Source organism: Scomber japonicus, chromosome 7, assembly GCF_027409825.1.
Source record: "Scomber japonicus isolate fScoJap1 chromosome 7, fScoJap1.pri, whole genome shotgun sequence".
In the NCBI taxonomy this organism is placed as follows: domain Eukaryota; kingdom Metazoa; phylum Chordata; class Actinopteri; order Scombriformes; family Scombridae; genus Scomber; species Scomber japonicus.
Genome location: NC_070584.1, coordinates 13,673,126 through 13,686,875, shown reverse-complemented (window position 1 = coordinate 13,686,875; position 13,750 = coordinate 13,673,126). Strand labels below are relative to the sequence as shown.

The 13,750-nt window shown below is 41.6% G+C and overlaps 1 protein-coding gene across 1 annotated transcript; it reads left to right on the top strand.

Annotated features, from left to right (window-relative positions):
• The first annotated feature begins 415 nt into the window (after positions 1-415).
• On the top strand, positions 416-13,073 carry tmem59l (transmembrane protein 59-like). Its single transcript, XM_053322818.1, has 8 exons — positions 416-580; positions 1,863-1,968; positions 2,763-2,857; positions 2,980-3,132; positions 9,917-10,022; positions 10,113-10,227; positions 10,964-11,081; positions 12,915-13,073. Exons 1-8 carry the CDS (start codon positions 416-418, stop codon positions 13,071-13,073), a joined length of 1,017 nt encoding a protein of 338 aa, XP_053178793.1.
• Positions 13,074-13,750: the final 677 nt, after the last annotated feature.

Here is a 13,750-nt window from a genome sequence, read left to right as displayed (position 1 = left end):
AATGGCCCATCTGCCTCCTTGCAGCTGGACATTTGCCATCCCCTGCCAACTATTTGCTACCTTTTTATGTCATCACCGACATTATGCACTGCAGTGAAGCCTAGTCTGCAAGTTGTGTGTGTGTGTGTGTGTGTGTGTGTGTGTGTGTGTGTGTGTGTGTGTGTGAGAGAGAGAGAGGGGGGGGGCAGCAACGTGTGTGTGCGTGATGATGATGATGATGATGATGATGCGAGTGACGCCACGATCAGAAGCGGATGAGCTGAGCAGACAGGACCCAGGCTGAGGCAGCAGCATCCGCAACACTACCAGCAGCAGCACCATCATCACCACCACCACCAGCAGCAGCAGGGCCGCTACAAAGGGAGCTCAGTGCTGGTTGAAGCTCGACTCTCTGCTCCTCTCTTCAGGGTTTGAGATGCTCCGGCTCTGCGGCAGGATGTGCGGCTTCTCGGCCCTGCTCTCGGTGCTTCTCGCTGGGCTCGCCGCTGCGTCCTCGGATCTGTTTGACAACCAACTGGGCGACATCAATTACTGCAAAAAGCAATGCCAGCTCACCATCAAAAACAAAAGCCCCGCTAAAGTAAGTTGCTCCTCTCTGCTGTAGCGTAGGCTGTCTGCATGAAGCGCATTATCAGCACTCAGCTGACAGCTATCCTGCTATCCGACATTTCAGCGCGCTGCAAAGAAATGCACAATGACAACACGATATACTCGGCATCGAAAAGCTTCTATTTTAATATGAAATGTGTTTCAGGCTGTGCGTAATGACAGGCACCACGCTGGTGGCGAATTTTCACTGCATCCTCTTGGATGCTACGACGCACAATTAGGCCGAAAAAAATGGATGCAGCTCAATTTCTTCTACATCTTAAGACTCGACCAAGAAGTGAAGTGCTTTTAATTAGCTCAGCTAAGTTGCAGTCGTAAAAAATGCATCAAATAGTTAACATTTCTTAATTCACAATTAATGACAGGTTTAACGCAGTAACGAGTATTTTGAAACGTGAAACAATGATCCTTTTTGACATAATCTTCCTGCTCAGACAAGGCCAGGAAGGACGCAAGCAGGGACTGTAGATGTGCGAATTTGACTGTGGCTTAGAGCCCAGTTGCTATAGATTTCCAGCGTCGGATGTTTTTCCTCCCACCACCTCCACCTCCACCTCCTCCTCCTCCTGCTCTGCTGCCTTCAGGTGTGGTTCAGACATCCTGCAGGGCAGCAGGAGCAGAGAGCTTTGCTGCAAAGCGGATCACAGTCACCTGCTGCAACACACTGATGAAGACTGAGTGAAAACCATAGGCTGTCGAGTTTAGACGCATATACTGGAAAATAACTGCATGCAAACACTGTAGGCTATAAGCAATCGCCTTCAAACTATAAGGCATCCTTTCATGGTTTGGGATAAACAGCTCTGTCTACTGCCTGTAAGTCAAAAGAGAAATGCAGTAAAGATAACAAGCACACAGCTGTAAGAAACCCTTCATGGTCGCGGTCAGGGAATCTCTTTGTGTCTCCAGTTCCTGGAGAAGGCATCAGAGGGCGCTGTTTCCTTATTTTGATATGAGAATTGAGGCATTGTGACAAGAGGAAGTCCAGTAATGTTTATTTTCCTCTCTCATCATCACATTTTACTTTATGCAGCTTGGTTTTCCTTTGCAGTAACTGAAGGTTTCTTATCAACTGTTTATGACAAGCTGTAATACAACAGCTGCACTGTGTCATTAAGAGATGCCATAACCCATCTGTGTCATATTTTCTAACAAGGTTATCTTGACTTCATCCAAGAGTGCAGGAGACATCTCTTTGTAAAACCCCCCTACCCTTTCCTCCCCCTTTTCTCTTTGGCCTGGCTGGCTGGCAGGACTCCATAATGAATGCCTGTCACCGTGGCTGTCGCCTGTACTCCATCTGTCAGTTCGTCAATGGAAACGCCGGCTTCAACACCAGCAGGGAGGAGTGTCAGGGAGGTGAGTCAGTCAGCTGATCTGTTTTTGTTTGTTTGGTGGTCTTAGAATCCTGCTGAGGAGGCAGAGGTCAAAGTTCAAGCTGCTGAGGTCTTAACCCTCAATAAATCCTGTCAGCATGAACTGCAGTAAGCTGAATCGTCATAAATGTAAAATCTATATGAAGTCAAGTATCATGAATTTTTTACCGAAGTGTAGTTACCCCAGTGATTTCTACTTGGATGGTGTCTTTAGACCCTGAAGGTGTGGGTCATCATTTTGATGAGACAGGCGATAAATCTCATTCATAAAAGTATCCGCTCCATTAAAAAACCTTTGGGTAGGCAATGGACTGCATATTTAAGTAAAAGATTATTTGAGTTTAAATGAAACAGATTTTTGGATCCTTCAGACTGTTGAGTACAACAGCTCTGCTTAACAGTTTCTTTGTTCTCACTGGTATCAGTGAGAGCTGGCAGACCCAGTTGGTATTTTCTAGGTGTTTGAGGTTGTTCGCCCAGTTTGGACTGCTGTATTGGAAATCAATGATGTGATTTGTCGTCGAGACAGCAGATGCCCCGTTGCCCCCTGTTTCAATAACTGCAGCACAGAGTGAATTGTCCCTGCAGGGTCCAACATACACAACGTCTCCCTTGCATCTTTATATTTCTTCCCACATAAACAGCCAGTACCTGTTTTATTTGTTTCTCTCTACGAGGGTTGCAGTGCTCTATGTCTTCTCTGTTTTTTGCCTCTTCTTCTTCCTTCTTGCACTCTTTTCCATCTTGTCTCACAACTGCCCCCCCTCCCCCCACCAGCCTGCCAGGAGGCATATGTTAAGCTACTGGAGCAGGAGGCCTGCAGCACCGGCTGTGCCAGTCAACCCTCTGAACCTGAGCTCAAGAGGAGGAAGGTGAGAGATGCTACTCTTCGGTCATTAGTGTGACTGCACACACAGATATATGAGCCAAAGTGATGTGTAGGATGTTTAGCTACCAATAAAACTACTAAGAACACAGGTGTTCTCTCCTATAGCTCAGGGCCATGACCCTCCGCCCAAAGCCCCCCTCTGTGATGGAGGCCGTGTCCAGTTGGTGCAATGACATCGTCAGCTCCGCCCAAAGCTTCATATCTTCCACCTGGACCTTCTACCTGCAGGCAGATGACGGCAAGGTTGTGGTTTTTCAGGTAAGATCTGACTAAGTGTTTGTCCAGAACATGCAGGCTTTGTATTTTGAGTAGTTGTCTTTGACAGAATGTGAAATGATTAAAGTTAAGAACAGCAAAATATTCACACAAATGTTAATTTTTCTGCTCTCTTCTGACTATTTATCAAACCTGAGTGTGATTTAAATTGAACACAGTTCCTGAAAGCTTTTGAATCAGCTGGACGTGATGTGTTTTAATGTTTCTGGAAGTTTGTTTGTAGTAATAAATATAAGAAAAATAATAACTAATATAATAACAATAATAAAAAAATAAGAACTATGTAGTCGGGATGAGCTGAAAGGGTTGGACCTAAAACCAACCGAATTCCACCTATAGTGAACCAAACTTTATTCACAAGAATCATGAAAATAGGCTGACAGCTGATCTCTGGGAAGCACAGTGCAGTAACATGGAAGCACTGACTGCTGTACACAAGTGTTGTCAAAAAATAAAAAATAAATGTTCCTATTTCTACTTCTTTTTTTTGTAGGTACATACATGTACATACATTTCAAAGTGAGAAATCTCAACAGTGAACAAATGCAATGAACACAAAGTTCTAAATAATACAAGTTATTTTTAAATAGCTGTGATATGATATTGTTTAATTAATCAGAGGATGAAATGTTGTAGCTTGTCCTTTACACAATTCAGCTGTACAACTACAGACATTTTTTCACCTCATTTCATCTCATCCTTCTGAATTTCAGTACTGAGTCAGATGTTGCTCTGAGAGTTTAAGTGCTGTGCCGTAAAGGACATTGAAATACTGAAATTGCTTTCTACATACAATATATTATGGCTCACTGAGTCCCGTTAATGCAGAATGATGAAAAAACAGATATCTGCAATGTGTTTCATGTCTTGTGTTTTTAATGCCAGTAGACCTTTATAAGTTATTAGTTTAGCCAACAGCAACTCTTTCCTGTTAGGACTGTGAAATATATCCTCTGCTATATGGTACCATCGCTCTTGGGTCGGGACCAAAACATCTCACATCCCATTTTAGAGTCAGTGCATCTGTGCAGGTTGAGTGAGCAAGGGCACACAGCAGGGTGGGGACACGGCGGATTGAATTTGGAGCACTGCAAACATGTTTTTTTTCCCCCCAGCACTTTAATTGTTTATAAATGTCCTTTTAAATTATGTCACTGCCCCCAGCACCATGCATATTTGATAACCGGCAGGGGTAGCTATGGTGAGTCTGCCTCAGGGACGGAAACGCACTACAAGATTTTAAAGAGAGTGGACTGTACTGAAGAATAAAGTTATGGCAAATAAATAACCAAAAGTAGTTTCTAGATTTTGTGAAGATAAACTAAACAGACCTGACAGACTCTTCTTGATGTGGCCTTTTCACACCTCAGTTTTTAGTTTAATAACTCAAAAACTGTGAACTGAGTTTTTTTTAGTTTTCATGAACTATTTGAACTTTATGACTATTTTTCACTTTGAATATTTCCATGCAGATCTGGATCCAAATGCAACATTTCTTCACGTCTTCTATTATTGAAATACCAAATTATGAGGTTTGGCAGAAGTATGCGCTCACACAGTACTTCCTAGTTGTACTTATGAACGTATTGCTAAAGTCGATAGAGTAAACCAGCTTTACATTAAAGCTATAATAAGATTTGGTTTGTCTAACTACCAGATTGACCAACCATATCCTCCAAATTCAAAAACTGGTCAGAAACCTGCGTGCCTGTCAGGGGTTTTCCCCTTTGGATAATGTGACTTTGATGGCATTTTTAGCTACATAATTAAAGGGCTCTGAGGGAAATTACAGTATTTATGCACCCTAACACATACAGAAGGGCTTCTGTGTAACAGAGGACTCTTTTATATGGTAAAATGCGTCACCAGGTATAAGAAGCTGTGTACAGGCTTGGAAACGTCACCTCATATAGAGATGCAGCAGCCGCAGGACCATGAAATTACCAACAATTTTTTTGGACTTTGTGATGGATGTTTGCTCTTTATGGCAGTGACATGCAGGCTGAAGCAGTAGGGGGAAGCCGGGCTGTGTCAGGCCTGTGTTTAGTGGGCAGCTGGCAAACCTCCACCAACTTGACAGATTGACTCTTTAAGTGTTGAAACAACAGAAAAAGTCCAGCTAAACTGAGGGACAGCAGAGGGGGGTGGGGGAGGGGGTGGCATAAGCTAACGCTGCCTCCAATACAAATTATGTGGATATCCACAATGAGCTAACTGTCTATATGCGCCCATCTGTGTGCCTTTGTGTGTGTGTTTGTGTGACCACAAGTTGTGAGAGTTACTAGTTGTATGCAGCCTCGCGCCTCATAATAACAATCAGGGAGCTAGCAGTCAGTCAGGGGGAACAGTTAGTCCGTATTTTCAGGGTGGAGTAAGTCGCTTTTAGGTCACGACTGCGTTTTTTCCCCAGGGAAGGTAAAATATAGAAAACTTGTAATCTTGCGAAAGTAGTGGCACAACACAGTCTTTTACCTCAGTCTCACCCCAGCACTTTTTTATTTTAACAAGTCAGCCAACGATAATGCGACAGTGTGCAAGTGTCCAGGACAAAAGTGAGTCAATTAAAGACTTCCTTCGACTGAGCGACTGTGTTAGTGAGCTTGCCTGCAGAACAAATTGAAGTTGGTGTAAGGCTGAATACAGAGAGAAAAGTCTGCTTCTTCTTGACAATTGCATTAGTCATTCTGCCGGAATGAATTTTAGAGAAACAAGAAACCCCTGAATGCAGCAGAGAGAATCAAACAGTGTTTGAAGGGAGTGTAGCTTTGACTTATGATGTTATGTTGAAATGTGAGTCAGCGTGTTTTCAGCTTACTCAGTCAGGCAGAGGAAACTTAATATTGAACATTGGAGGCACCAGTACAGGATGCATGACAGGCAAACCCACCTGTATGCAGTAACACAGAGCTTTATGGTATTACAGACTATTTATGATTTTTTAAATATTTTTTGTTAATTTCCTATAACATTATATTTACTAGAAATTTAAAAATTAATGACTGTCCTCATGTGATTTGGTCTCAATTGGCCACATGGGGGTGCAGTAATTAAACTTCAGAATTTAGGCCTTTTTCCCAAACCAGCTTACATTTCTTGTTCTTTGCCATATATATGGTGTATCTACAATTATTACTACTGTGACCTACTGGTCTGCTTACAGCTGTAACCAAAATTAACAATTAACCAAAGAGGCTTCAGATACATTTTTTGACCCCCTGAGATGTTTCTGAATTCTCAAACCGTGCTCTCTTTTCTTTCTCTCTCCTCTCTTTCTGTGAGCCAGAGCACCTTTTTGCATTCCTTCTCATAATGCATGACAGATGCAGATCAGGCTCTGCTCGTTCTGATGTTTAGATCTCTTTGGCCTGCAGCCAATGAGAATCCCCCCACCCTCTTCACATGTGCCCTCACCCCCCAAAACCTTCACACTGGCTGGCGCCGCATCTGGTTTCAATGCACTCTGTCAGAAAACATTGCTTGCAAGGAGTAATAAACCCAGTTGTGAAATCACTTTTTAAACAGTAGAGGTTTGGAGGATTTTAACTGTTTTGGGGAAAAAAACAACCAACCAACCAACCAACCAGAGTGTGTCCAGAGTTGACTACATTATATTGCAGTGTTTTTTTATGCTGGACAAGTAATTGAAATCATTCATTAGCAAGGAGATCAATCACTTCCAAAGTCATGAGAATGAATTACACTAAGAATGGATTTAGCTGGTTTTACATTATAGTGTGAGAAGGAGGTTGACATTACTGGAATAGAATATACGTTACTGTGCTAAATAGGCCTGTGTGTGTGAGTGTGAGTGTGTTTGTGTTTGTGTGTGTGTTGTTGTTGTTGCTGAGGCCAGCAGTAGTATTGTTACAACTGACTACAGCTGCTGGTGTGGTGGAGGAAGGGTCAGCAGTGAGGAACCAAAATCCTCTCTTAATGAATTCTCGAGGGGAGCCAAAATCTCATAATGAAACACAAAACAGTGCAAATACTGACAGCAGCCTGTGTGTGTGTGTGTGTGCGCGCGCCTGTGTCCCTGCGCCTGTGTGCCTGTGTGCCTGTGTGCCTGTGTGTGTGTTTTGCAGTTGTGGTAAAAGCCGTTTTTCAGAGGTGCCATCCCATTTTTTTAAAAAGATTTTTTTTCCAGCATAGACACCTTTATTTAGCAGCAGATAGACAGGAAACATGGGAGAGAGAGGGGGTGCAACATGCAGCAAAGGACCTCTGGCCAGGGTCAGCTGCATATGTGGCATGCGCTCTAACCACTTGACCACCTGCACACCAGTTCAAGGGTTTTTGTTTCATTTAAATGATTTGGGTGGGTGAGAAAGACACTCTGGGCAGGCAAAAAAAAAAAAAAAATCACAATCATTTGTTTCAATTTGTTGAAATGCTACAACATTTAATACTTAGAATTTTGCTCCTGTTCACAGTATGAATTGTGAGTTGTTTAATTGCTTGTTGTGTTGCCATTTGGCAACTGTACATGGCTCAGATTCAAAACCTTGTGTTACTGGGCTGAATTATCTGTGAGTAAAAGTCTGAACCCCTACCAGTTTCAGGATCATACATGTTTGTCTGATCCTGACCTCTGACCTCTCTGTGGAGCAAATGAAGAGAGAATTCCTGGTTTCCTGAATTGGATTTGGACAACCTAGTGCTAATGCCTAATTTAAAGCATATGCTTTGGTTTTCGTGGGATTTTCCCTATTTTAATCCTTCCTCATACTAGTTTTTCCTGAGTTCATAGTGATACAAATCAAATGGGTGTTTCCAAGTATTGTGGTACCTGACAACAGAAGCAGTGGTGAGCATGCACAAATGACCCTGCCTCACAAACAGTTTTAATGTTGACTTTGCTGTAACATACAGTATGGTGAATACATTTATATATATTTAAATGTACTTTACTCAACAACTCTCACTTTCTTTTAGGTGTAATCAATGTCAATCTTTAAACCAAATGTGTAAAAAATTATAATTGGTATTATTTATTGGTCTATCAGTTGATTTTAATGAATAATGTGATGTTAAAGGAATTGTTTGATGTTTTGAGAAAAATATTTATTTATGTTTGTGCCGAGAGTTCAATGAGATCATCAATACTCAGAACTCTCATATTTGTACAATAAATATGATGCTACAGCCACCAGCTGGTTAGCTTAGCTTAGCACAAAGACTCAAATGGGGAGCGAAAGCCAGCCTGGCTCAGCGCAAAGGCCTACTGGCACCTATAAAACTCTCTAATTAATATATTCTATTTTATTTATTTAAATGTCAAAATGTCAGTCTATTCCTTTAACCTCTTAATGTACGCTGTTCCGTCAACGGGACGGGACGGATGTTAGGAGGTAGCGACACGTTCTTCTGAATGTTTTAAACACCAACCCTTAAACATATATACTCATGCCGTACATCGTTGGAAAGCTTAGATTCTCCTGATTCATTCAAGACCACTCACCAATTACATGGTTGCTCACAGCCGTAATAGTATTAGCGATTAGCTCGGCTAGCCCCTGAGCTAAGTGAGAAAAGCTATAATGCCTACATACCCTCAAAGTCTTCCCTTTATCCACAACGATCATCTTATGACTCAGGACTTTCTGTACAGCTCGCCAAATATCCATTCTTGTGAAATATGAAATCCGTTTCCATAAAACCGAAATACTTTCCTCAATATGTCCATGTATTTAGTCCAACACGTAATGTAATAACACAAATAACAAACCATATACGGTCCGTTTACGTCATTTCCTGACCTGCGCGTCCATCTCAGAGTACACGTGACCAGAGACATTATAACATATAACGTATGACTTATAGCAAAATAAACAGATAGATAGATAGATAGATAGATAGATAGTCAGTCAGTTAGATAGGTAGATAGATGGATGGATAGATAGATAGATAGATAGATATGGCCAAACAAAAAAATATGGTTATATATAATAATATAATATTTAATAATAATAATAATAATAATAATAACATGGTCAGCTTTCATTAGAGACCAAGATTTTGATTGTAGGCAAAGGGGATGTGAAGTTATAGGTATTTGATTGCGGTTATACAGCTTTGGTAACCAAGTGTCCATTTGGAGTCTCCAAAAAGGACCTAAGGAAAACGCATGGACATACCTGTTGAAAAATAACTCTGAAAAATTCATCTTTTGGTCTTTTGACTCCAAATTTGGACTGCATGAAGCCAAGACCTGTGGCCGTGGCCTCATTGTGTCTATATCCCGCTGAGAGGTCCCTGAATGTCTGTACACATGTCATTGTAAAGGCAAACCTATGGGCGAGTAAACAACCCCATCATTGTAACCTCTGCCACTCTTTGTCAGTAAGTCACAGAATCACACAGACACGTTTACAAGAATCCTGAGAGTGTTTCCTTTCCAATGATACCAGACACATCTCTGAGTCTCAAACTATGTGGGATCTGTGCTGCCCACAACTTGGGCATGTCGTTTAGGCTAACAACGTATAAAATAGGGGCGTATGTTAAGTGGTTAATGCAGGTTAGTCGTGCTCCATTTGGAAATGTAAAGGTGAAATCTTCTGTTTTTATCTCTTTCATTTCTCTCTTTCTCATGTTTTGCCCTGGTTGATGTTTCTTTCTGTTCCCAGTCAACTATTCTTAGTTGGAGCTTCTTTGTGATCAGTGTTAAACAGACGCTTACCTGTCTGTTCTGCTGGTGAACTACTGCACTACAATTGCTTCCATGATGGCATCGCTTAGTGTCTTTGATGTTGTGTTTTCTCTCCAGAGCCAGCCAGAGATGGAGTACTCTCTGCCCGAGCTGCAGGCCCCTAGATCCAATGTGGCTGACAAACCCTGGCCTCAGGTCCACTCTCACACCCAGAGGCCTCATGGTGAGAGTATACTGTATACACAACAAGTGTCAAGTGCTGCAATAATACTGTTTTAATGCATTTCATTCAATAAAAAAATACAATTAACAGGTGTGAGAGGACATGGCGAGAAGGGAGCATCCAAAGCAGGAGGTAAAGGGAAGCATCCTGTCCAGCACACAGATGACCCCACAGCTGAGCATGACTTCCTGGGCTGCATGTCAAGGTGAGCTGGAGTTACCTGGCTGAGAGTATTAATCAGTATAAAGGTAGAACCAATGTTTCTCCTTTAATGCATACAGTTCACTTGAATGAGAACGTGTGTCCAAACATTTGAGTGGTACTGTACTTTATATTACTGTCAGTTATTTTCTAAAACAAACCACACATACTAGTTTGATTTCTTTCCTTCCAAGAAATTTAAAACAAGTATGAATATCAACTTGCAGAGACTTGAAACTTATTGAAGACATGGTGTTCCATCACTGTGAACACCATGTCTGCTTTTATTACTGTCAAAGTTATAATATAATTGTGCAGTGTATGCTTTTTAAATAAAGCTGCACTTTCAATGTCATTATACAATGATATTGTAACTTTGACAAAAACAAAATTAGATATGATATTCATTTGAATGGATTATGTAACTCAGTGGAGTTTCACATCTCTGAAAATTGATTTTATAACCATACTGACTTAAAGGAACTGATATCTGTCAGTATGGAAGGAAAACACAATACTGGACATAAAACAGTATTGCATGCATTAGAAAAATAAGTTAAAGTGGGTGGATGTGTAGTAAATGGCTTCATAACATGAAAAACCTTGGTTAAATCTTGTCATAAAATGCAGTGCATTGGTCACACCTCTGTTTACATTCAAGGACATACAATTTAAGGACGACCTAATTACTCAGTTTCATTCACCTTGTTGTCTGTTTTCTTGGCTCATCTGTTCTCCAGACGTTCAGGTCTGCCACGGTGGATTTTAGCGGCCTGTCTCTTCCTGTCCATTATGGTCATGTTGTGGCTCAGCTGTGCCAGCCTTGTCACTGCACCAGAGCAGCACATCAAGACACAGGTACACACACAGAAAAGCACACACACACACAAATGTACACACATGCACATACGACAGAAGCAATAACTTGAAGAAGGAGAGGCACAGTCTGACTTCGATTCAAGTCTGTCCACACAAATCTGTGTCAGTGCCGTGTTGATCTTGTGCACCCATATTTCTGTTTTATGGATTTTTCCAAAACTACACAAAGCTTTCAACCTTTTATTCATGTTTTAATTGCTTTAACTGTTGTATATAAGTAAACATACAGAAACAAAATTCCACTTTTATTCTGGCAGTGATGCCTGGATGTCAGTGCACAGCATGCTATATGAAATTCTATGTCTTCAGATGACCTCAACCACTTCAGGATCAGCTATGGCACCCCATGGTATTCAATGTAATGACTGATAGATCTTGTGCTGAAGCACCAGGCTATAGAAATATTTCAATGACATTTCTGAGTGCTGATGTTACATCATTTGGTTTTATTGCAATATTCTACACAGCTTATTAGTTTATGCAGTGAAAATAGCACACAAACACAGATCCATGAAAAATCATAGCACAAATAAAACTTCTGTCTTCTGAATCTGTTGAATCTGTCTGTTCCCATCTATCCTTTTTGATTTATTTTACACTTATCACTGTTTCTGAGCATTGCGGCTTTCAAGTGTGTGGACACTAGTAAAGCAGCATGTGGATCCTTGACTTCCTGAAGTGCAGGCGGCAGTGGTAAGGGTAGGCAGACACACCTCCTTTACCCTCATCCTTAACCCCGGAGCACCTCAGGCTTATATTTTGAGCCCCCTGATGTAGAAACATGGCTGAGCAGTCACTTTTGACTACACACTCATCAAGGTTGCTGATGACATAGCTGTCGTGGGTCTGATCTCAAGTAATAATGAATAGGCTTACTGGGTGGAAGTAGAGGACTTCACCCCCTGGTGTCAGGACAACAACCTACTCTTGAATGTCAGCAAGACTAAGGAGCTGATAGGAACTACACCGTCTCCTAATATCAATATCGAGTCCATAGTGGAGAGGATGGACACCTTCATACTGTGGTGTCCAGATCCCGGAGGGCCTGACCTGGGCACTACATACTGACTCAGTGGTAAGGCAGACACTGTTTCACCTCAGACACTTGAGGAAATTCTGGGCATCCCCTCAAATACTGAGGAATTTCAACTATATGCACCATCGAGAGCATCCTGACAGGGAACATGACTGCCTGGTACAGAAACAGCACTGGACAGGACCACAAGGCCCTGCAACGAATGGTTCATTTGGCTGGGCATTGCTTTACCCTGCCTAAGCGATATTTACACCAGACACAGCAAGAATAAGGCTAGTAGAATCATTTAGGACCCCAACCATCCAGATAACAGCATTTTCTCCCTAACTCAGTCAGAAATAAGGTTCACCAGACCAGCACTGAGAGGCTCAGGAAGATCTTCCATCCTCAGGCTACTAGGATCCAAAGTGAGGTCACTGCCTAAGACTGACCGCCTTGACACCCATAGTCATACACATATTACTATTCCTGTTCTAATAAACTTGATTAATTGATTGATTTTATACTCATCAAAGACTCTAGGTTACCAGGGCAACAGTTGCATGCATCCTATTCATTCCAACTAATCTGAAAAAAAAAACTAAAATTACAACACTACACAAAATCATTTTGAAAATTGTCAGTTTTTGCAACAATAAAAAGTTTAAAATTACTGTTGTTGCTGAATGAATGTCGAGACAAGGTGGGGTGAGATGCTGCAGGTGGAGGTGTGTGTGAGTGAACATGATTCCTATTTCCTCACTGTTCTTACTTTTTTCTTTGTTGTGTCTTTCCAGCTGAGTATCAATGGAGATAAAGAGTTTCTGGATAATGCCCACAAAGTTAACCCTTACCATCTGAGTCCTGTGATCGCTGTTGCTGTCAAACAATCAGAGGAGAGTCAGGAGGCGGGGCCGCTGCCAGTGAAAGTTGACCTCAACAAAACTTGTGTTTAGACGGTACCAGTGGGAGAGCAGCTGTCTTGTTTCCAAGGCTAACTTTGTCTAAAAATCTGTGGCCCGTCCATGAAAGAGGTGAACAAACACATCAACCGACTCACTCAATCACCAGAATTTTTAAAAACATATTTTTAAGAGCATGGTCCCATCATCAAAGATTACCTTACTGAAACATCTAGCCTGTGTTGATCAGACAGGCTTCTTAATTAAGCAACGCCTGTCATGCCTTTCATTTGCTTGTACAGTTCAGATTCCTTAAAGTCCATCCTCTGTTCAAATGTATCCTTATTGAACAGCCTCCTCATTGCTTATTGATAAGACAGTTGTAACTTAGTGTTCCAGTCTCAGAGCCACAATCGGAGAGCGACAGGGAGAGAGGATGGATTACAGCCTTCACATCATTTTTCATGTCTAGTGTGCACAAAAGAAGACAAGCTGAGATTCATTTTAGATGAAATTTTCCTCATTCTCACAGATAGTTTGGATTAATTAATGGCTGCGAGCACAGAAAAGTCAGAGGGGAAAGGAAGATGAATGAAAGATGAGCAAAATGCTTTGAGAGCACTCTTGTGAGCGCTGCAGGGAACAGATACTGTCGCTCAAGTTTACATAACCTGCATTGTTATCTGTTTAGTAATACCGTCTTCAAAATGGTCTAGAAATTGAGAATCAGG